General features: G+C 43.0%; 1 protein-coding gene across 4 annotated transcripts in view; it reads left to right on the top strand.

The window, feature by feature from the left end:
- The window catches only part of LOC124308003 (neurobeachin), a 240577-nt gene that overhangs the window by 71320 nt on the left and 144327 nt on the right, over positions 1-24930 (top strand). For 3 of the 4 annotated variants that reach the window (XM_046770258.1, XM_046770256.1, XM_046770259.1), the window contains exon 1: positions 10693-12516. The exons of the other annotated variant lie outside the window; for it this stretch is intronic. In XM_046770258.1, coding sequence (XP_046626214.1) covers positions 12313-12516 — 204 coding nt within the window. In that variant the 5' untranslated portion in view covers positions 10693-12312. Of the gene's footprint in view, positions 1-10692; positions 12517-24930 lie in introns of those variants that run through there. 4 annotated transcript variants of the gene reach the window in all.

The raw sequence follows: 24930 nt of genomic DNA, 5'->3' as shown, positions 1-24930 counted from the left end.
AATTCGCACTCGCAGCTGCCTAAGGGTTGGTTTCTTCTCATAGTTGTTGTTGAATAAGCTTAAACCCTGCATCTCTCTCCACGACCGAGTATTATAACCGTGTCGTCAATATTACGTTTCGCCATTTGCCAGGGGAGCTGATTTCCTTGATGCAGGAAAACAAAGGCTTCGATCGGATGGTGAAATGAATTTTAAAAGTGGAACAGTTTCATTGTCGCTTAATTTTTATTCCCCCCTCCCTCTATCTATCTTCCCACGTATTGACTCGCTCTCGTTCGACTAGTTGACGATTATAATGAGCGATCGAAGTTTGAATACAAAATGATTTCACTTCAGAAGCTGTATAAACGAACGAGGAAAGCGGTGAGGTACAGGGGGAGGTTGGCGTAGGAATCAGAGAGACGAATGTCGTTAACCGCGCAAATAGACTTGCTGATTTTAAAACGCGATTTAACGACCGACCATTACGTTCGTAACGCCTCCTCTCCCCCTCACCCCTAACCGCCCACTTCGGGTTCCAAATCATTTTACTCTTCTCACTATGACCGAGAAAGGGTTTAACGGTTGGCTTTCACGCTTACCGCCCGGTACCAACGACCAATCGGAGCCCATCTTCGCCTCCTTCCATTCACCCTCGTACGCTTTTTCCGTATTCCTTCCTACGCGGAAAATCCCGTGATGCCTATACCCTATTTATAGAGAGATACCGCAGGGTACGGCGCAACGGGACGAACCCTACGGTGCAGGACTAAAAGCGTGCAGACGGTCACGTCTACTTCCCATGGTAATTTTCTCCATTTACGTAAACAAGCGTGTGTGCGGTCCTACATGCAACGCTCGTAAGCATTGGTAGTACCAGTGCGAGATCCCTCTGGATGCGAGGTTGCTTAAATGGCGGTCTTGTTACGACGACCAGAGCCGACCCCCCCGGTGCTGTGCTGCGGCCTCGGTGGTGGTCGCTTTTCGGAATAAATATTCCGAGTAACACAGGTTGCCTGGTGCGCGGTACTGCGATCCCGGTAATACCAACATCCGACTAAAGCTTCTCGCAGAGTTCTTCTTACAAAGATGGGTTATAGTGAAAAAGATTTCAAGCATATTCAAGTATGGAAGAGATACCTTTGTTGGCTGAATATACGAGGAGATAGAAAAATCTGTTCTCAGCTGAGAATTGAACCAGTTGGTTATTTATTCATCTCTGTACAACACTCGGAGAAGTAAAGCTTGCCTAGCTCTGAGAAATAGTCACCGATGCATATGATATGCGTATAAAATGAGGCCGTGGACGAAATTCGTAACGTTAAAAGAAAGCGGACCGTGACACAAGTCGTACATACATTGTATACGTATACGTACGGTCGCTGGAAGAAGAGCGAAACAGAGTGGCATCTGGGAAGCGTTATTCGAAATTCGGAACAATCCAAGACAGTTCCATTCATTGGAAATTTATGCATCAACGTTCCACCCGCTATTTTCCTTCGCTACCAGCCTTTCTTATACTTTGTCAGTTCGGGAGCCGTGTTACATCCCTGCTTATTCATTCCTTCTACTACGTGTATTCGTATGCACGGGGTATGTATTACATACGTGTATATGCGTTACGTATATGTATCTACTTGGGCGATAGGAGACGATGTGCGCTTTATCAGCTTGCGGAAATCTACACTGGTGTAAGGTAATCTTTGCGTATAAACGAAAACGCCGGAAAATTTGCTTTTTCAGCTGCATCGAGGGTAATGCAGCGAAATGTAAAGCCGATTTTTGCATTTTACTTCTACGAAAATCACGCGCATAAGGTAAGGATTGGTTTGGGATTAGTTCGAACGTGTCGGAGGAATCTTGAACCGAGATCACGAGCGTGCTTCGTTGTTTTTAAATAAACTGTAAAAAATGTGTATGCACGGAGATATGAATATGCATGTAAAGGGAATACACGCGGAGTAATTCATTTTGGCACTTTTCACGAGCACATGCGCTGGTCAGGTCCGTGCTGCGGGAGATGAAGAGGAGGGGGCGTGGCGGAGCTGGGGACGAAGAATGAAAAGATAAATAGCCTTGTTTAAACTGGGGTACAAAATAATAATGGGCGGTGGCGATGCACGCGATTTCATACGCGACCAACCACAGTAGAATTTATGAACGTTTGCTCTCTCGGTATCTCTCTCTCTCTCATCTCTCGCGGGTGAATATTAATCTCGCTCTGATGAATCGGAATTTAATGGATCTCTTTCAGTGCTGTAATACGGGCACGGCTCATTTTTGACTTTTTTACGATTCTTCACCGTTTCGCTTGATCAATTATAATATAGAATGTATTCACCTCCGTGGTATACAGAGTAAAGATTAAAAAAAAATATGTTTGTAAAATTACCGGTTATAACGATTTTGCGATTCTCTTTTTTACAATAAATTTTTTTTTTTTTTTTTAGTACATCCTTTTCCGTTTTCTTAGTTTTATTTTATTTCTGTCGTAAAGATGGCGAAGCGAAAGTACTTTCGGGGTGAGCCTTCGGATGACAGACATGATATTTCAATTTAACTTTTCTTTTATGACGAGGAGGGTTTTTTTTGTTTTTCTGTCGGCAGAGTCTTTCCATTTAAATTTATTCTCTCTCTCTCTTTCTCTCTCTCTCTCTCTCTCTTTCTCCCTCTACCTTTCTCACTCGCTTTTGTTCTATTCGTATTTCGTTCGATTATCTATTCACCTTTTGAATTTCTTATTCGTGTTTCTGATTAGTCCCATTTTTTTCTTTTAATTTTTCGTTTTCTACGCGGTTTTCGTGTCACCGTATCATGGCTACCCTTATACCGAATTGCTCAAGTTAACCAAGCTGGTACTTCAAGACCGAGCTTGGTTTTTCGTTGGGAAGATTACAGCTGAGGAGGGGCAACGGGATGATACGCGAAGAAACGGAGAGGGAGAAAAGAAACTTAAACGACTCCGTAACACACGCTAACGTCGTTGTTACATCAAACGGATTTGGCTAATCGTAAGCGTTGTGTTATACTAATACACGTTGTTCTCAGGAATCTCCTTAAACTCATCGTATTCTTTTTTCATTCATATTTTTTTCTCCATCGTTTTGATTCTTCTTCGCTTTAGCCTTATTAATTTTTTATTGTCGTCCAGACTGATGAGTCGGAGAGTCAAGAGATACACGCGTACAAGATCAGAATTTTCTTTCCATACATATACATATATAACTAGTTTACGTGGAAAATGTTTCATTTTTATTCATTTTAGTTTACATATTTTACTGCTGTATGCTGATACAAAAATTTGCATTTTAATTTGAGTGAAAAGATGCAAAAAAAAAAAAAAACCCGTGATGGAAGAAAAAATGCGAGGGAAACACAAAAAACTTGGTAAATTCTGCTCTCTCCCGGACAGCTTTGAACAAACAGCTCGGACCTCGACTTCGCTGCACATCACCCTTTTATTACGCATCGGTATAGTGTTACATGTATAATTTATATTCGACCGTGCTTCAGTCTCTACATCACTTGGCGCCAATTTTATCAGGGTGTTACAAAGTGCGCATCACCGGCGTTTATATGGATACTTTTATACCATTTTTTCTTCTTTGCTCGTAGGTGTAAATTTGGTAAAATTCGATCACGTTGCGCGTAGAAGGAACGGAGTCAAGGCGGGCAGTGATAAGGTTGGAAACAGGGCGAGAGAAGAGATTAAAAGTTGGCTAGCGAAGCAAACGTGTAGCCTGTGTAAAAGTTGCAGCGCGCGAGGCTATCAAATAAGATTAAAAGGATTCGACCTTTTGTGCAGTGCTTTATGAGTTTCTCAGTGCATTAACTTTTATTCAACTTTTATCGATAAGACTGCGTTCATCGTCGAATTCGGGCATCGCCCAAACGTTAACATTGTATTTTTTTTCCTCTCGTTTCTTCGTCATACCTGTAGATAGTAGGTTGTACTCCACGTTCGCTTCTCACGTAATGTTTTCTTTCAATTCTGTTACAGGTATGTATGCTACATCTCTCCGCTGCAATTACTCCAGAGATTTTTTTCACTTTGTTTTCTTAATGACGCAATCCTCTCGTAACCGCTGACCTAGGAAGTTCTTTTCACAGCGTTGTAAGTATGTTTTTAATCACGACGGTATATATTTAGATTATAATTGTACAGTGATGCGACGAATGAAATGCGTCTGACATTTATAGAGCTAGACGACAACGACGCGTATACGTAATATAACGTTCGTACGCGTGCTATCGCTATCCATAACTGTTTTTCATCCTGTTCTTGACTTCTTCTGTCAGTGTAACGTAAAAAGTAATCGTTGACTTTATTTTGGGTAAATATTGACGTTCGTTAACCGCAAATTCATCGAAATACACCGACCGATCGAGGTGACTAATCAGCCGGAGAAACACCGGAAGCAGAAATAGTTGATTAGGGTGAACCTGCTGGTTGTTGGCTGCAGTTAGAGACACGCTCGTGGCACGCGACCCAACCTGATATTTGTCCTAACTAATTGGGACCGCCGGTCGTAAGGCCGTGATTCGAATTAATTACCCGTTAAAGAGATTGAAAAAGAAGGAAGAAGTAGAACGGAAATAACGGAAGGCAGCACGGGCACGAGGGTAAAAAGAATCGAAGTGCTCCACGCGTCCTTGAAGGCATCTACTTTTGTCTATCTCCCGCGGTACAGAAATATTTTCCCAATTACATAGATAATTTGATATTATAACGGGTATACGCGACGAATATTTATACCTACATATATCTCTACACGCTGATTAGCCGCATGAAACGGAAATTAAAATATGATCAAAAACTATCAGCGAGAGGAAGAACGGAGCTGGAGGATGGATAGGAACACTGTAATTCCCGTCAAGTTCTTTTAATCTTACAATTCTCTTTCTCCGTTTTCTTCTCGTTTTTTACCGTTGCATTTTTATGTTATTATTAAATCGAAATTATCGTATTTCTACGGAGCGCTAGCTCGGGTTGCAGTGTCTCCGGGAAAATCGTGGGAGGAGAGAGCGATGCAAATACCCTCGCACTCCGTGCGGAAATACATAATTCCGTAGGAGATACATAAGGGATGCACTCTTTGCATCGTCATCACGCGTCGCGACGCTCGTGCTGTGACGTCAGACTTATAAATTACGTATATATAACAGAAAGTTAGTTGTTGCGAAAGTTATTATAATATATCATGCAGCGGGAAAGAATATAAACCGCAGAGATAAGGTAAGGGTGTGAGAGTGTTTATACATTTCTAAGGGTATGTTATACATACAATTATATATATATATATACATATATTTGTGTGTGTGTGTGTACGGTAAATCTCGCGATTCAACGCAAAGAGAGAAAATGTACGCTTCGGTTCGTATCGCTGTGTTGGCGTATAAAACACTCGCGGATAATGCAAGTAGAGATTCAGCGATTCCGGTTCTTAAACGTCTCTTTGGGAAGTTCACTTCCACCAACTTCGAAGGGTAGATGCTGCGCCGCGTTTCCATTTGCGGTAATCTTCGGTTATCGCGGTGGTTGAAAGTCAGAGTCGTCGCGGAAAGCTCCCAAAGCTTGCACTGAAGTAACTGATAAATTATTGAATTATATTAACTTTATAAGATCTACCGACGAAAGGCTTTTCGGGTTACTGGTTGGAGAATTTCTGAACTCTCTTATCCCTTATTGCTGCACATTCAATCCGCGGGCTTATAACTTCTCGACCATAATGCGATAAATAATAAACTTGCATACACTACGGTATCCGCAAGGGATTCGTACAGTTACTACTTTATTCTGATCAAATTTTATTTGATAATCAAAGATATTCTTTTACGTAAGGTTACGGTATTCGTTAATTATGATGTAAAATAACTATATCAAGCCACCTTTTTTTTCACAATTACTCAAGTCGCTGTAATATCAATCAGACCGCGTGATTAGCTCAACGAATTGAAACTGTATAAACATTGCTAATTTATCCAACGTCCTTATAACTTGGCGGGTCAGGTAAGTGAGCCAAGATTCGGTTAGCGGGATGTACATACGGCTCTGTTAGAACTTGACACATCTGCCGAGTACCACGTCAGACGGAAATGAAACTTTGGACGTTATATCCTAACCCTGTGCTACAGAAGGGACCGCAAACCACGCCGGCTGACGTTGTATATCCGAAACAGTCTGGAACTATTAACGATCTGCGTTATATTGACCGGTGGAAAAAGCCGAGCACTGTTAACTCCGCAAATGCGTTTCTACGTGCACCAAGTATAAATGTAGGTGGGTACACATCTGCATTTACAGAAAACGAAATTAACGGCTCTCGCACTCGCAGTTCAGCCGACGGATTGTCTTTGACGTCTGTAATTAATACGCGATAATCCGATATCAGCAGTCTCTTTGACAAATTTAATACTGTCGAATACATGCTCCAATTAAACATTTAACAATTATATCCCGAAAGTGCTTTGAAATCATATGGTATATAGTATCGGTTTTTTCTAGAGCATACCCGTGAGAGAAGCAGGAATTTTCACCCGCAGATTTTAATTCGTTTAAATTGAATCAAAGCGTTTGTTTTCGGAATCAATTGATCGTACGTCAGTTAATTACTCTCGGGTTACGAGTACCCGCCACAGTGTTGTCATACGCTCTTTGCAATCTCGGTGTATACTCATCGTCGATTACAAAAAACTCAACATCCCTATTCCACATTTGTCCAGGCCATCGCGACACGGTAAATACTCGCAACGAACCAGACGTGACGTCGTTGAAGTAGATAATTTTCCGCGCGCCTGTAATCAGCATAAGATCATGAGAGAGGCTTTGCATGGGTTAAAAAATATTTCATTAAATTCTTTATATTTTTCTCACCTTCTCTCACCCTTTCGCATATTCCGCTCCATTTTCGTTTCACCATTTTTTTTTTTCCTTAATCAACAACGCCCAATTCCGCGTGATGCGTACTTATATTGTGTACATACGTTATGTATACACAGAATTTTAAATCAAACATACATATACACTCCTGTCTGTATAGAAATAGTATATATATATATACATATATACATATATATATGGACGGAAGTTATACGTGCTCGTAAAAAGTTGTCCGAGTGAACATATCATCGTGTTAGCGAACGAAAGTCTGGTTCACAGGAATTCGTACTATATGTATACATATATTGTATAGTTGACTAGATCCTCATCCACATGCCACCCGCTATTCATCCAGCCTCTACAGCTACAAACTTAAATTACCAAATCGGAATTCCATAACGCCGCAGCAACGTTCCGCAAATTTGACCCTAGGTGTTGAACTGCAGTATGCTACCCTCACCTCCGCTACACATGAAGCTTGAAGCAAAACGCCTGCAGCGTCCTTCTCCATGGTAGTAGGAATTTCTCTTACCCTTGTTACGCGGTCGTGTTTACGGGTCTTGACGATAAGGCCCCATTTTCTATGCAATTCAGGCAACGGCAACAGCCCTGGAACCTAAATCAGGCTCGAAAAGATCCATCAGGTACACCCGACGAGGCTTTCTTATGGTTTTTCTTCTACTTTATCGTCGCGCAGGCCGCTGATATCCACACCAGGTGAAATTAAAAAACGCCAAAATAATTAAGAAATAAGAAAGAGGAGAGGAGAATGGAGTCTCGTTGGGTTGATGAAAATTCTGTTACCTGCACGTTGGAATTCGTAAATTTTAAAAACACGGAGCTATCTATACTTGCTCAGTTTTTTGGAATATAAAGAGAAGACGGCTGGCGTAGATTTAGTCACGGTTGAATTTACAATCCAAGTATGCCCGTAGATTACAACTAACTTGTGCCGAAGTCGTAAACGTCAGAATATATCAATAGTTGGAAAGAGCTATAGCACTAAATATTCGAGCCTGCCTAGCTGCTAGGCGTTGCTGCTTCTGCTGCCGCTTCTGCGGTTCGGTGGATCTCGGTGAACGTTACCGTCACACCGTCGCGTACCACCATTTCCAACTCAGGTAATCATCCATTCCCGAGTTATACGATCGTCGGGTAAAACTGATTGGTAAGAGACTCCCCGATCTTGTTTTATGAATTAGAATTCACCTCTGGGTTGGAGCGTGCGGTCGTCCAAAATTGAATTACTTACTATTCGAATATAACTTTCGGCATCGTCAGTGTTCGAGGGTTTTATTCCGCAGGTTATCCAGTCCACAGGCAAACTCTCCACCACCGTTGATTCGTTCTGTATTTTTTTTCTTCCTTCTTCTTTTCTTTCTCATCGGTGACTTTCAAATTCCCTTGCAAGGAAAATGACACGTCCAGTTTTCCAGTCTTCTAAGCTTAGAGACCGTCATTGGAAATATCGAAAATTATTTCCAACTATTCCGATCCCCTATTTTCACCGTAATACCGCCAATTATGGGCGAATGATCTTCTCCCTCGTGCGCATCCAGAAATCGTTTCCGTGGTTACTGAGGGATGTTCGTACCTATGTGTATGTATAAATACCGCACATACACACAGGCGGGAGGAAATCGGCAGGAGTTATTATACCCAGATACTACCTCGTGCAATTTTGTTATTTGCGTCACTTCCCGGGAGGGAGACGTTGGGTATCTATATAAGATCACGAAGGAGGATGTATGAATATCTATCGAGACGTTTGCGGTGAAAGCGTATTTCGAAAGGTGGGAAGAGAGAGAGAATAATTCGTTCGTACTGCGGAGGGTAGTTGTAAGAATCATGGGATGATTATTGCATGAACCGGGCGGTGTTCCGTTCGCTAACCATGAATTTCTGCTTGCCGATATTTTATATTAATACATTTTTACCAACTTTTCGAATATACGTGCGCGCATGTTTTATACATTACCTATATTCGGACCTCTTTGATTTTGTCGGACAACTTTTATTATGATGTAATTGATGTTGTTCTCTCATTCTCTTTATCTTTCGACCCTGTCCTTCCAGTTTTCCTTTCTTTTCTTTTTTCTTTTTATTTTTTTTTTTATTTTTCATCTCCCACCGCCTCAGTATTGATCTAGTTCATGGTACCTGTAAAATTTCTCGAATACTCGCTTCACGCTTCAGAAAATTTTCAACATCTTCTAAATGGCTGGCCTTGACGTCATTAGATGCGAACAATGACTTCGGCATATTGCTAGCCGCCTCGTTGAGTTCTAATTTGTATTGTTCGACAAATTATAACCAATGTATGAAGAGCACTCGGCTCGTTCCGTTGACGCTGGTCCTGATGAAATTATTTCTATTATTCAATCTGTCACAAAGCACTCTTCAATTACCGTGTTTATATCGGCGCAGGTACCGATCGACAAGGACTTTTTTAATTTGTTTTTTTTTTTTCTGTCGATGTCTTTCTATTTCACTAGATTTCGTTTTCATACTGGGTATTTCGAGTACAAAATAACATGCAATTGGAGTAGCCCATAGTTTATTTTCTATAATCGATGAAAAAAAAAAAATAATAAAAAAAAATAGAAAAAAAAGTACATTGGACCGAATCAGTGCAGAATTGTATTCACGGCCAATTTCTTTATCGCAGTACCATCTTCATTTATATCATCAGACTGAAAGCAAGATAAGAACTCTTTTCCTTTTAACTTTCGAATTAAATCGACAGTATACATTGTTAAAGCACGATCGGTCTAGTAATTGTGGGAAATCAAGAAGAAAACGAAGAGAAAACCGTGGACAGAGCAACGGCAAGTAAAATTGTCTGAGGTTCTTACCCGTAACTGCAGCGAAGTTAATGCCGAAGTTGAAGTTTTAATACTGAAAAAGTCTAATCAAACTTTTACGTTCGAAACTCGAGAAGAGACTCGTCGTGTATTTCTTTTCATCGTCGTAGTACGACTTTCGTCTATTTTTTTTAAAACCTTTTTAATTCCATTCTCTTACATTCGTTCTTCAACTCTCTGCGGAATCTTCTTCTATCCGCTTCCGATTACGAGAGAACGACACGACGACGAAGTTTCATCGAGAATTGATGAATTCAACGTCAAATTATCAGGAATTGTGGCTACCTTCAGTATTTTACTGTTAATATATCACATAATCGTGCGAGCGCAATAATACAGTCTTGCCACGAGCTTCGAGTCAATTCTATTGTGAAACGACAGTACCGTTCAAATTAGCCAGAGCTTTCGGAAAGCTTCTAGGTTGAGTATTTACAAAAAGAACTGTAAGGATGAAGTCAGTTACATTATTTTAACGATGTACGTTTAGGAAAAATGGCTAATTCGCGACTTTGGGCTTTATCCGAAATTTCGTAAACGATGATAAAGTAAATATACAGTGATTCTGAGGAGCAAACTCTGAGAAATTCATCCCAAAAACTGGCCAATAATGATTTTTCAACGTTACCAACTTCAGCCTCGCTAAGAACGAACAAATCGATTATGCTGGTATTTTTCACGCTCCTATCGGCGATCCTGGCACGGAAAATTCGGGGAAAATATCGGCTCCGTACATTCCTTGGTGGCATATCGGACTATTCCAGTGGTATCGAGGAGCAGAAGGACGAGGTTTGCGGGGCGTCGTTGGGGGCGAGGGTGATGGCGAGGGTGGGAGGAGGAGGAGGGCGGGGGTGGTGGCGCCGCGGGCCGCGCCGTCGCCCAGCTTGCCTGAATCCTCCCGCCCCAAATCGCGCACCCTGCAGCCGTCGAGCGTCGATGGTGTAGTCATACGCTGAGCGTCGTACCGAACAAGGGACGAGACAGTTTCGCGATTCTCAATATCACATCTGTCACCGCACGGTTTGTCTCCCGGTCTCAGGACAGACACCGTTTATACGGATGAATATTCATTAGTCGATGATATTTTAACCCAGTTGTGAAAATTATCAGACAGAGGCTGTACCGCGTGCTCTGGTACACTTGGCCGTGGTTCACCGCGAGATTTTATCCTCGTCGTTAAAGAGTAGGACGGGGTTTATTGTTTGTTTTTATTACTTTCGTCAACCCTGGACTACCGATTCGTCTCCTCCTCACGTGGTTTCTTTTCACGTTCGCTATTGAGGGAGGCTCATGTCGCGATGTAACGCGTTGTTGTGTCTGTTGAAATGTTGAGTGAATGTTAGTGAGAAGCAGCGTACTGCTCTGTCCAATACAATTTGTTCAGTGGATCGGATTGTAGTTCCGATTTTGTGTACTTTATGGTACATAGAGTTCGGTGTGACGGATAACCTGCACTACCTACTTTTGTTTTGTGTTAATCTGTAAATTATCCCCCTCATCGTCGTCATCATCGTCATCATCGTCATCATCTTCTTCGGAAACATAGTTTTGCCGGCCGAATACAAGACGAGAAGCGTACCTTCGATCGTTTCTCAACATCGGTATAAATAATATGACTCATAATCAGTGCAGTGTTGATTTTTGTTGACGGCGGCACGGTGGAACAAGCAACGCTGACTTCGAAATTTGAGGATACGTTGTTTCATCTCCCGTTTTCGCTCTGTTTCTCTATCCATCTGCGCAATTCCTGTCGCGTACGTATCCTGCAGGACCTTGAACAAGTTTATTCTCCTTCTCACTATCTACGATAATTCTCCTTCGCCTTTTTTGTCCGTCTCGCTTCCTTCGACCGACGCCATCGAGACATGGATACGCTCATGATACTGGGTATTTGTTTCTTTTGCTACGGAATGTGCGATCTGATAATACGGTACGCGACACCCCCAGTGCCGGAACCCCAAAGCCAAATGTCCAACGCCTCCCCGTCATCCTCGGCATCGCAACCGACGCCCCGATCGCCCGGGGTCTATACAATTTCCCAGAATCTCCAGAGCCCGCCGAACTTCTGCTGCGAATAGACTGGCTGTTCTCCCGCCTCCGGGGAAACTCTCGCTGTACCGGAAGAGAGGAAGGGAGGAAGTGAACTCACGTCGTCGCTGGCTCTCGTTCAAACCCAAGGACTCATACTCACCGGATACCGCCATGCCTCGAGTTCTGGCGCCGTGCCGCAAACCCCCCGCAGAGAGGCTCGTGCAACGGTTGACGAATAAACACGGATCACCGTCACCGTAATCGAGGAGGAATAGTCCCGAAAAACACATCGCCCTTTCACAGCGTCTCGCTGAAGCTTTGCCTGGATCATCCACCTCATCCCATCCCTCTTCTCCCCTTGGTGGAAAGGATTTATGACGCGACATCCGGCCGCACGTGGGACTCGGGGTCGGGGCTCAGGTGGACCCCCGTCGTCGACGTGACCCGGGTCGCGAACTCCGCCACCACTCGTCGAGGACTCGGCGTCCCCGGCGCAGCGAGACCCGGACCCCTGAGCCAAGGCGAGGACGGACCTCCTCTCGTAATCCGTGAAGCGAAGCGATGGACTCCCTTGAACGCTTGATGAGTGCCGGTCCACTGCCCACCGCTCTGGCCGCAGCCTCCCGATCCCAGAACGCGTTTGTTCAGGCCAGCCTCTGCTCGGCCTTTGGCCGAAAGGGACGCCATTTGACAGGGACCTTCTGCCTGACCGGCGACACTATGGAGGGAATAATACAGTGTCTCGTGTTCCTCAAAGCATTCTCGGTAAGGTTTTACATGTCGCTGCATCGCTTTGCAGAGGCAGGTGATATACAGACCTAAGTAGGTTACGATTTAAGGCGTAGGACGGTGGTGCGGTCTCGTGCATACTGTATGTACCCTACAGTGATTCTCACCCTGACGTGTCAGACCTCGTCTCCTACTTTGCCACGGGGCTTAGGGATGCCTAAGAACTCGTGACGTTAATATTCACCTTAATCAAAATTTTCGGGCTATATTGCCTGCAAGGGGTTTCTTGTGCGGGATCGTATTTCGGGCAAAATGTTATTACGCAATTTGTACGTGTGTACTTTGTACATAAGCTTGTATATACATCATCGGGTTTGGTTCGATTAAATTAATTTTTCACCGCTCTCACTCTCTCGGTCGCGTTGCGGTGAAATTCCCGAGACTCTTGAAGTGCCGACTTTGACGTCTTTGGTGGATAAATATTGAATGCTCTTGTTACTCGGTGGTTTCTTTCATATTCAGACGACCGGAATTTATTTCACGCTGTTTAAATTCAAGAGTTGTTTGGTAGAAGGAATCTCGTTAAAATTAATGATCGAATGATTTTCAAAAGCCAGTTATTCTCGATTTTGTATAAGTATGATTGACGAAGAGAAGAAAGAAGAGAGAGAGAAAAAAAAAACAACAGAAGAAAGAAAAAGGTACAAGACAAGCGGAAAAAAGAGAAGTACATTGCTCAAAATGTACCTTGGTTAATTTTTTTCACCCCTCGTTATTCTCTCTTTAGGGGAACGAACGACTTGCTCTTAAGCCATTGTTTTCGCACGACCCGCACCTTTGGGTTCTGATTACAACAAGGCGCGCTTTCCACTAATCCGTCAGATTAAATACGAAGATCCTCTCCGACGAATGAGTTTCTGGAAACACGTCATCCCCTTGCAGTCAGTAATACGTTACATCCGAGCCCTACACGCGTGTACAGCCAGCCTACCTTTGTAATAGATCCCCGTGTACATTCAGCGACTTACGCAGGTCGTCGCACACCTGTTGTGTTGTAATCTTAGCTCAGCGAGAAGCTCACCTCAGTGAGCTTTGAATAAGTCGATGCCCACATATACCTTGATGGATGGGTGTTGCGGGCTGCCAGATAAAGCTCAGATTTGAACATATTTTCCTCTATTTCTCGGTCTCTTTTGATAAACTTTTTCTAATCTTTTTAGTATCCACTCTCATAGATGTGTATTATACCTATGTATGTATACCTAACGTTGTATGTTTTACTCTTAGTGCTGCCGTGACTTATTTATTCGCTTGCGCGTTAGTTGAAACTTTTCCGTACGGAAGCTTTTTTCGCTGCGAGGAAATGCATCGTTCAACCTCTCCGGCTTTCCCTGTCTCCGTCTGTTACTCTTGAGATACGAGTGAACCTGAATTGGTTGACCTAGGTATTTATCTGTCTTCGTGGTTGTTGAGGGTGTGCGCAAAGAAGACTGAAAGCCGGAGAGAAAAAGAGAGAAAGAGCGAGAGGAAAGGGGGCGGGAGGGACTTCAGCTTTCGTTGAACTTGTGCTCGACTTCAACCGTGAGGCTCCTGGCTTTTATTTAATTTTATTACGCCTTTACCGAAAGCGAGTGGGATTTGCTCGGTCGGACCCACCGGAATCGTGCCCAGTCTCTTTGTTGGTTCTACGAGTCTCCCAATTTACGGAGGCTCCGCGCCTGCTGCCCCGCGGAACCGGAAGCTTCTTGTTCGACGCACTCTTTGTTTGGCCAGGCTACTGGCAACGCGTTTCCTGTCGACGAATTTCGGCTGCAGGCGAACCAGATCAACCCGATGGAATACATCGAAATGCTGTACCTGCTGTCGGCAGAAATTGGGAAACTTTGCTAATTAAATTGAAACGATTCTACCTATGCGTAGCAGATACGCGGCAGTCTACAAGTTTATATATATTATATATATTTATATATACCCACATCGGTCCGTTTGCAAACTGGGTACATGCAGAGTCACGGGTTTTCAGTCACCGCACCTATGTAAATACGATTCCGAGTTTCGAATCGTTTGAAATTACAGTTTAATTTTACAAATTTGTTTGTCAGCCTCGTTGTTATTATCGTTGTCTCCCGAGACCGCAAAATATCGTAGAATCCAACTGCATCGGATTCTTGTCTATACGTACATGGCAAACGAACGTACACACGCCAGCATGTACAGCATCCTAGCAACAGCACTCTGACTCGTCTCTCGTCCTTCATATAGAATCCTGAACATATGAAGTCCTTAGTCAAACAGTATCGCGGCTGTATCAACAACGTTTTGCCACTAATAACAGCGAAACTTGAATAGAGCGCCAGTGGCGGTATTTGTTCCTCAGTACTGTCCATCACTCATTTTCTTGGGGTTTCGAAGCCGGTGAGGATTGACCCAGCTGATACGAGTACGTTGCGGGCCTTGAATCGGCTACTTGAGCGGCGGACCTAAAGAGCAAAGGGTAATGCTAGGTTGGTTGGATTATCGCGGTCCCATATTATCCTTGTGGAAATTGAAAGGCGTTGATAAAGTCCTGGCTCTACATACAACGTAAACGAGCGATGGCTGGCTGATGATATAAAATTACCTCTCGTCGACCCCAAGCGGGCTTTGTCTACCCGGCGTGGTTCCATGTAGAAACGGAACCAGGGTGTATACACGTATTTCTCGTTAATTAGCGCCTAAGTCTCCGTTTGTCCCTGGCTGATAACCCTGTTCGCAGATAGGGAGGGAAGCCGTGAATTAATACCCCAGCTCTATGGTGTATTAGGTGAATATTAATTCGTACCACGAATCTCCTGCTAATAATACAACCAGTGGAAATATGTCCCAATAGATTTTGCACTCTTGGGAAGCTGGCGAGACAGGGGTTCTTCTCAGGATTCAGCTTATCGCTCAGATCTGGTAGCTAAGTGCCATCCGTTAATGTTGATAGCTTCACCATCGATATCCACCTCCGGAGCGGGAGTCACAAACTTCGGTGTATGGTTGCAAATTGAGTGTAGTTGACGTCTTTCTTTTTATCAAGAAGTTCAAAACTGTGGTTATTTGATTCTTCGGGCATTGCGAGACTTGTTAAATGTAACTATGATTCCGTTGGTCGTAAGCTTGGGTTTGAAGTATGGTACTTTTGTAAAAGACAGATGTGACCGTGGAATGGTTCTTGTTTATAGCCGTTTATAGGAAAGAGGTTCGCTCTTCGTCTCTGTAAAGTCTTCTTCAAGGAAGGAGCTTAGACTCGAAGGACGTCTTTATTTCAGGAACAAAACAAACGGGTTAAGCTCCAGCTCTCCTAATTAAACTTGGCGATATCCGATTAAACTTACTCGAGACTATGGAACCGAAAATCCTTGGCTTGACTTACTCACTCGTCTGTAGCTATAGCTCGCGCAAGCTGGAACAGAGCGAAACGAATTTTCGTCCTTGTAAACATTTTTCGTCGCGCAGCGAAATCGATGTCTTGAGTGAACGACGTGTTTTCACCAGTTCCTACCCGTTCGGCTACCTTAGGCACCCCGCGGTTTCCATCCAAATCTTGGAGGGATTGCTAACGATCATCGCAACGTGAAGTTGATATGATTGAACTTGTCAACAAGATCGCTGAACACCTCGCACACCTAAGTCGGCGGGATTGACGGATTTCCAGTAGAACATTCACAGTTCAACGCGGCCTTCCATTCTCCCGCGTTAATCTCAACGCCTCAGACAAGCTGAGGCACCTTCTGCGCTAGCTCCTCTAATCATTTTCCGAGAGTAGCAAGAGACCGTCAATGGCGTCAGTTGGTTATAACGTATAACATTTTGACGTTGACGGTTATCAACTAGTTCGAATCGTTGACAGTCTGAAATAATTTCTTCATAAGGCTTTGAGAAGGCGTTCGAACCCTCCTCGTCTGACCGACACCTCCGTGAAATACTCGTTCATCGCCACTCGAGGTAATGCAGTGATTTGCGACTTGGAAAAATTCTGAATCTAGTCCAATCATGAATGTTACTTTCTCCACTGTCAAATGGAAGAAGATTGAAGTCCCACAGAAATGAGCCACCACATATTTAATAGTCACCACACGGGACTACCTTTTTCTCTGACGAACGGTTTTCTCGAGACTCAATAAAGGCGGAATAGAGAGTGAGCTGTGAAGTGATATAAACGACTGCCAGCAATGCCATTCATGGTCAAAACGACGAGTCTGTTAACGTTGGATTAAAAGGCGCTTGAACTACTGCACTCCAAATGCGTACCCAGATCGTCAACTAGACTCGAAGAGTTTCAATAAATCTAACGGTCTGACGGGCATTTGAAACGTCGAATCCGCGATCTGTTTTGAGACGGTGCAAAATGAGCCTGCCGAGCAATATCTGTTAATCGCCTCCTATAAATTCACATCACACGCTTGGTTTACCAGATTCTATTAATAAGTTACAGGTGACAGCCAATCCTCCCATATCCAAGCTCTTCATAGTAATCCACTCTCAGCTGAAGGCCAGGTACTTTGAAAAAACCTCGCGACTTCATCAACTCATCTCCATTTAAGCGTTGACGATCTCCTCTGTAGGTGAAGGAGAAGCGAATCACGTGAAAATCGGAGTAAGAACGTTTAATTACGCGCAAGGAATCAGTCGCGCGTTGTTGACCCTTTCCCGGGTGTCGCAATGGCGCGATAAATAACTTGGGACTTTTTTTCGGCTTCCGAATTAGTAGATTGTCACACCTCACACCGGTTCCACAGGGATTTCGCCTCGCCTCACAGTCACGGCCAATGGCTGGCGGGGATGAGAGGGTTCGCGTGTTCGTATTGCGAGTGATCTATCGAGGTCCGGAGGTAAATTAGAGACGCCAATCCTTCCCTCCCCTCCCTCCCCCAACGCTTCTCATGGGAATCAATTGAACGGGGTGTGGTGATTCGTTGCGGTGAGCCTACACTGAGTGCACTCCGGTGACACCGTCGACCGTCTCGACCCTCTCACGACCCTCTCACGACCCTCTTCTATCACTATCTTCACCTCTCTTTCTATCCGGACCCTCTTCATGCTCTCGAGTCACCCCGGGCCAGAATATACCCAGGTGTTATCTGACACCATATTGTAAACCGCGTCATACCATACTGTCCGGTTCTCCAGTTATACATACGACATTGCTCACCAAGGTTTTTCGGGAGGATCGGTAACGCCACCGGCGCCACGTACACCCTGACCCGTTTAGCTTTGATCCCCCGACGCAGCGTAGCGGTGTTTGGTTCGAGCAGCATAATCGAATGCGAACGACCACGCCCGAAACCCGCGAATCCGATCTCGAACCCGAGTTTCACAAGTTCGGCGCTCCGAAAGTTGCTTGTTTATCCTGCTCCCCCGTTACCTCGACTTATTTCGAAGCTTGATAAATTGTGAAATCATCCAGAAATAATCGTTTCGCTCTTTCGTGTAGTCTGGCATCCGGTTGTTTGACGCTAAATATGACATCGGTGCTTAACCGCCGGCGTGTTTGCCCTGGATAGACTGTCTAGGCTCGATTAAAGGGGTAATAAAGTAAAATTAGGTACAAGGGTTGAAGGGAGAGAGAGAGAGAGAGAGAGAGAGCGTATCTACATCTGGCAGGCGCATTTATTTTTCTCGCCACAACTATCGATTAGAGACTTATTCTTTTCACGGTTTATCTCCCGAGGATCATAGACCGCCCGCAGCGTTCTCTTATAGACGCTTGTTTTGATATTATTTCCATCCCCAAGAGAAGGAGCCCTCGGCTCTTGAGCTTCCGGCAATTTCATACTTATAGCCGCATGAAAAATAAATCCTCTGAGACTTGTTTGCAGTATACCTACCTCGAAACACTTTCGATGTATGTGGCGGTCTCCGCTTAAAATCAGCCACCTTTTTTCCCCTATCCTCTCGGATCTGTCCCATAATTGGTTGAATAGTAGTAATACTCGAAGGTACTTTCTGTAAATTTTTTCACATTTTTTTATTCATTCCTTTCGCAAATGGTTTTTTTTTTTTTTTAAACCGTATATCCTGTAAGATTGAAATAGGAAGAGAAAAACTTTAATACAAAAAAGTTTTGATTTCAAATGAACCATTCAATGCAATACATGTTATATTTTTGATGGCATCAGAAAAAAAAATGGAAATTATTTTTCAATTAAGGTACATGGGAGTTCCTCTTTTCCATACATGTATAGGTTTGAAACAAAAAAACCTTATCCTCAACGAGTAAGTTAAAAAATCTGAAAAAATTCTCAGAGAGTACCTTTAAGTAGTACTACTACATAACCAATTATGGAAAAAATCCGAGAGGATGAAGAAAAAGTAATCGAGTTGGCGGAAACCGCCCCGTACATTATGTAGTAGGTACTGCTGTTTTAATTCTCGAATGAAAGTGTGGGATACAGTTTTCGCTGTGCAGGGTCTTGTTCGACTGTCGCGCGAAGATCGTGACGAGCATACTATGATTAATGACTCGGCGATGAGCGAAGGAGAAGGCAATTTAATGGTGAGGAGTGCGGGAAGGAGAAGCAGAGCTTTTAAGGAGGTCTCCGAAAGTCCCCGTCCACTTCACTCCCATTCTCCCCCTTTCACTTGATACTTTCATAAATAATATTTGCTTGTGTTTTTACCGCCAGAGAGCAGCCAGTCTTCTTTTACCGATATACGGTTTATTATTTTATATATATAACATGCTCTTAGGTTAGTCCCACGACGCGCCTTCTGTGAGTGGGCCAGTTACTTGAGCAACTTCTTTTATTCGTCTCCCATATTCCTCTTCTTCATTCTCGTCAATTTCTTGGTCGGGTTCGCCTTTCATTCTTCGGCTCTCTTATTTTCTCTTCCTCTCTGTTTTTCGTTTTTTTATTTTTTTTTTATATCGTATCTCTTCTTCTCCCCACCTCTTCACATCCGCTCTGCTTTTCTTCATCGTGTCTTTTCATCAACGGGCAAACAACGTTAGCCGTGAAATTTATTATTCTCTTCTATATAACCTACGCAACTCAATTTATGAGGATAAAAGTGCTCCTTAATAACGGGAGTTAGGTGTTACTTAATTGCCAACATTTGTACCTCGTAACTCACACTCATTACCAGGGATGGGATTCTGATCTCTCAGCTGAGTTGAGAACGATTTTACTCTCTTTCCACCAGCTCTCCTCATTTTCTACCCATTTTGGATTTACTACTCGCGGATCGTTTTAGCATCGTCTTACGCGTAAACCGATTTTCGCTACGATCAGATCTCTGTTTCCGAGATTCCTGTGGGTTTAAATTCGCGGTGTCTTTGAAGGTTCAAAGTTAGAAAGAGGAGTCTCGGTACCTCGAGGGAACCCTTGCAGTCAAAAGTCATTCGTTAGAGGTTGAGCGAGTCTGTAAATAAACTTTTAACCTTTGTCTCCCGCGACCGATTTACAAATTTTAGTACAACCCTCCTCGATCCGGTTCCTCCTCGCAAATTCACAACAAAGACTCAATTCCTCCCGAATGTCTTGTTCCCCCGTCTCCCTCGGAAACCGTCGGAGTTGCCGCCGCTGCTCAATACGGTTTGCAAATTAATTTCACCTCTACGCTTGGCAACATCGCGTCATTCTATAAAATATAAAGCGGATAAAAATTTGAAAAAAAAAAAAAAACAACTCATTTCGCTATGCATGTTACATAAAATTTTTCGATTTTTCTCGTTACCAATTGGTCGCTATAAACTGTGCGAAATATACGCGATTTTTGATAATCTTCCGGGATTCTTGACGCGTTGATGAAACAAAGAAATTGATGAAAATGTTCACGGTTCGTCAGACTACTTTTGAAATTGGCATTTGAATCTGAATTTGATACGACTATCGATCCTCTCAATTCTGAGCTCTCTAAGTGTCGGGTGGGTTTGGGCCGTCGCCGCCATTTCATTCCTTTATCTCCTTTAGCGTATAATTGCAAATGGGTATAGAAGGAAACGATGACTACGGCGCCGAATGGTCGTCCGCTATCCATGAAGCTGTATAATCTTATCTTATAAAAGATTTTAATTGCACTTTACGCGGCTATTACGCAGACTCTGTATTACGTTTCACCGTCACTGTGTCACATCTCTACGCTTTATTGCTACGGTTAAAATCAGCCAAACGGGTTAGAATCGAGCATCGATCAATGCCGCGAGCATCTTTAGTTGAGCCGAAGAGACGGACAACAAAGAATATGCCCACATTGATGATAACATGGTCAGACGGAGTCGATTCCGCGTTGAAGATGAAGAAGAAGGCGCCAGTTGGTCAACCCTTCCATCCTCCCCTGTATTCGGTAATTAAAAGCACGGCTTTCAAATTATCAAGGACTTGTTCTTCCGCCTTCTGTTATAACGCGCAGCAGGCTCTGGGTTATTATTACATCTCACATTATGTTATTTCCGATTGTTAGAATACTCGCGTACGTCGTTTCGATTACTGCCAAGCCTTCAGCAGACGTCTTCATTATGGATAATATGCGTCGTCTCGTTAGAAACAGATGAAGATAACGGCGTGGCATTCGAGCGGACTGTGATTTCCGTAATCGGTTGAAACGGAGATAGAGATATATAGAGAGAGAGAGAGAGATGAGAGGTGATAGAAAGAAGGAAGAAGAGTCGTAACGGTAAGTTTAAGAAACTGCGAGTTGAAGTCAAAGTACACATCGAGTGTCGGACTGCAATCTACCTTACATACGCAATCGATTGTCCACGCAGTGGCGGCAGCTTTACATTGCTGTTTAAATTTTATCGTAGAAAAATTCTTGTCCGAAAGAAATCTCACCATATACCCAAGAATTTTTTTGCTTTCATTCTCATACGTGTCCTGATGATTTTTCGTCCTGTCAATAAAATGGCATAAAATTAACACTGCTCGATCGATCTATGAGAATTTATTCAAACCCTCACCGTGCGGTGGTAATTTTCAAACTTGCGATCACTCAAAAGCCTTTTTATCCTGTGACAATCGTCGCAGGGTTGAGGTTGGACTTGTCCCTCAAGTTGAAGGATGAAACAAAGAGAGAAATGAGAAAAAAAAAAAAAAAATTGTTAGGTAGCCGAGTGTTTTTCCGATTTCGACGTCGGTCCGTCTGCGCAGAAAGTTGAAAGTAGGTTTCTGTGTATCCACGTCGAATCTTCGCGTTTCTCCCCGGCAGCGAGGTTTCCGTAATCCCGAAGCCTTGGACTTTTCTCTTCGGTGGTTTTCCTCGACTTTCGAGCAGACCAGACGCAGCAGCTATCCCGCGCCTTGGGTAACCAGCCCTTGGTTTGGGTATACCCTAGCTTTCCATCCCCTCCACGGCGCAGCAAGAGCGCTCCATGAAATGGTATAAATTGAATTGCGTTTTCCCGCAAGGCGTGCCGCAGCGCCAACGCCGGCGTACCGCAGGCATGAAAAATAAATCAGAGGATAAACCTGCCCGAGACCGCGATCGCGGCTTGCAGGTTGAAAGGAGGGTTGGCGGAATGATTTTTTACACCGCAATTCGGCTTCCCCATTCTCGCTGACGCATGACGTGACGTGACCTGACGTGACGTACCAACGTGACGTGCCCGCCTCGCCAAAAGTTAACCCTCGACGTTTGCGCGATTTTTTAACTCCTGAAAGCCTGTGTATTTTCACGTTCGTATCGTATATACGCCACGTTGACGAGCGAATATTGCACCTAGCAAACCTGAGGCTCATCGTTATTTCGGAAGTGATTTGTAAATAATTGTCGCACATTTTTATTTTATTTTTATTCATCGCGCCATGGTGCGGAAGAAAAAAATTATTTCAGTTTTTCCATTATGGCACCCTCTTAAAAGTTTGTATAGGTTAAAGGAAAGATTCTATCAAATTGAGTTTTCACTTTTCTACATTTTTTTTTTCTTTTTCAATTTACAAAGTATCTTTGTTAAATTGTTTTTTAGTAGCTTACATTAATTATAATATCAATTTACGTCACAAAGAAGATCCATACTTGAAATATGAAGACTCTAGTTGATGTTTGAGAAGCCTATCCGACGACTTTTTTATCGTTATTAATTTAATTTAATGAAATAGTTGTAAGTTAATTAAAACTTTTAATTTAGGAGAATAAGATTCTCGGTTGATATGTTGTTGTTTTACGGATCGTGATCTTTGGGTTGAATAGAAAATGTCACGAAAGAAATAATAATTCATGTCTGACAACGTGTTTCTTCATAAATTCAAAAAAAAAAAAAAAAAAATGCGAATAATCAAATGAATGCGATCATCAAAATAACGTAGAACGCTAATATTTTCACAGAATCTTTCTTTCAGCCGGTACAAACTTTTTAAGGGGTGTCATGAAGGAAAATCGTAAATAATTTTTTTCTTCAAACATCCTAATTATGCATAGAGAGAATTACGGTATTATAGTACATAATAAACGCAAATTATTTATTGAATACCCCGTCGCGGTGATGAATATTATGTATAGGTATATATTTAATACGTATTATATATATATATACAGATGTAGAGGAGGGAGATCTCTGATTATCTCAAGCCTAGGTAATTGAGCGAGCCTTTAGGATTGGGGAGAATTACTGTTGGTATTCAGAGAAGGAAGATTAAATTAATGAAATTACAGGGTACGCTAATTTGACAACGATTTTATTCAACCTCGGAAGAATTTTTAGAGGCGGCGAGACACCCTATTTTCTCTTTAACAATTATTATTACGAAAAAAAAAAGAAAAAAAATTGTCAACCTTACACCGAAGAAAGTAAATAGATTTTTTTCAATGCATATATAAGGTATTGTACCAAGTTTTCGGAATTCGGTGGATGAAAGGAAAAGTTTCAACGAGATCCGTTGTTAGACTTCGATTGAATTTTTGTTTCGCTGGTTATACTTCTTCAACCTTTCTTTTTTGTTTTCATCATAATGTAAAACGAGTTTAAATATTGTCAAAATACGTTTAACCACACGGCTTGGATGAAATATTGCCACGCAACTAATTCGTCCACCGCTTTTCGCACTGGGAATATTAGCGGGAAGAGATATTCGATCTCTGTGGGGGCAGGGGAGGCGAAGGGGGGACTCCTTCACAGACGGAGCACATATACGAATGGGCGTCGCGACGCCTTTACCTCGCTTGCAAAACCTGTATTATACATATACGGTTCGAACGATTGGGGGTTGGACGGGGGGGAAGGAGGATCAGGCAAGTGCGCGAGATTGGGCGAAGGGATATTTACATTTCCCGCATGGAAATCAGGAGTTTCCTTACTACTCGAGAAAGCTCTGGCCGTCCCCCGTCCTGGTCCTGTTTGCCTCATACTTGAGGAAGAAGCAAAAATAGAATGGAAAGATGAAGAAGATCGAGAAGAAAAAGAAAGATCTTGCGGTAAATTAGAATCCCTACGGGTGCTGCGGCGTTACCGGAGATAAAATCTAAAAAATTCAGGGCAACGGGGACCGCGGGATTCTTCTTCTCTTCGATCGGTAAAAGTATACAAAACACCCAGGAAGGTTTCTCGATCTGTCAACTTGTGCACCGGTGAAAATTAATCTTTTCTTATTTCGGTCTAAAGAAGGGAAATTAATAATGAAAAAATGTTGAAATCAATCTGAGAAAATGCTTAATTGATACAGAGGTTAAATAATTCAAACGCGATTCTTTCGAATAACATATCGAGGAGAGGTTTGACCAAATATGTTAACATATCATTGTTAGTTTGTTACGCGAAAAAAACGAAATCCGTTTCTGCAATATTATTACGGCGAACTCTGCGATTGTTCACCTGGGATATTTCCACATATTTTTCACTTGATAATTAATCATAATTTAATTTCTATAGCTGCAAGCTCGCATCGGGTTTTTCTCATCCCTGGCGAAACCTCGCAAATTCAACGGATCGAGTTACCGCGCGTCCGACATTCGAACTCGCATTTCTGCGTGATGTTCACAGCCGAATTCCAGCGTCGTAAACAAAGCCCGACGTCTCGTCACTCACGCCATTGGATTTGTTTTTCTCCATTTTTCTCTCCTCTCTTTTCTTCCTTTTCACTTTTCTTTCAGGTCAAAAAACCCCTAAAGGGTATGATACGATAATGATATCGGGTTTTCGCCCAGCGCAGTGTCATGATTGTAGCTGTAGCATGATCGCAGCTACCGATCCTGCAGAATTTTACGGTCGCCTTCTGTAGAATCCAAATTGAGTGTATATAATATGTTCGTCGTTTCGTGCCCTCCTTTCGTAATCTCGCACAATAAAATCCCGGCAAACGGAGTGTTTTAATTTTCGCCTCCCCCATTTTACGCGTTTCCTGCGAACGAAAACCGCGGCGGAAACTCGGCAATTGCACCAGACGAAATTTATACGAGCAGTAGAAGGCTAATGAATGCCGATGACGGGTTTGCGACAACCTGATAAGGATTTATGGAGTCAATATAACGAAACGCGGCGTTTACGTACGGAGA

This window comes from Neodiprion virginianus, chromosome 6 (assembly GCF_021901495.1).
Source record: "Neodiprion virginianus isolate iyNeoVirg1 chromosome 6, iyNeoVirg1.1, whole genome shotgun sequence".
Taxonomy (NCBI): domain Eukaryota; kingdom Metazoa; phylum Arthropoda; class Insecta; order Hymenoptera; family Diprionidae; genus Neodiprion; species Neodiprion virginianus.
Note: the sequence above shows the minus strand (reverse complement) of the source record. Positions and strands in the feature narration are given on the sequence as shown.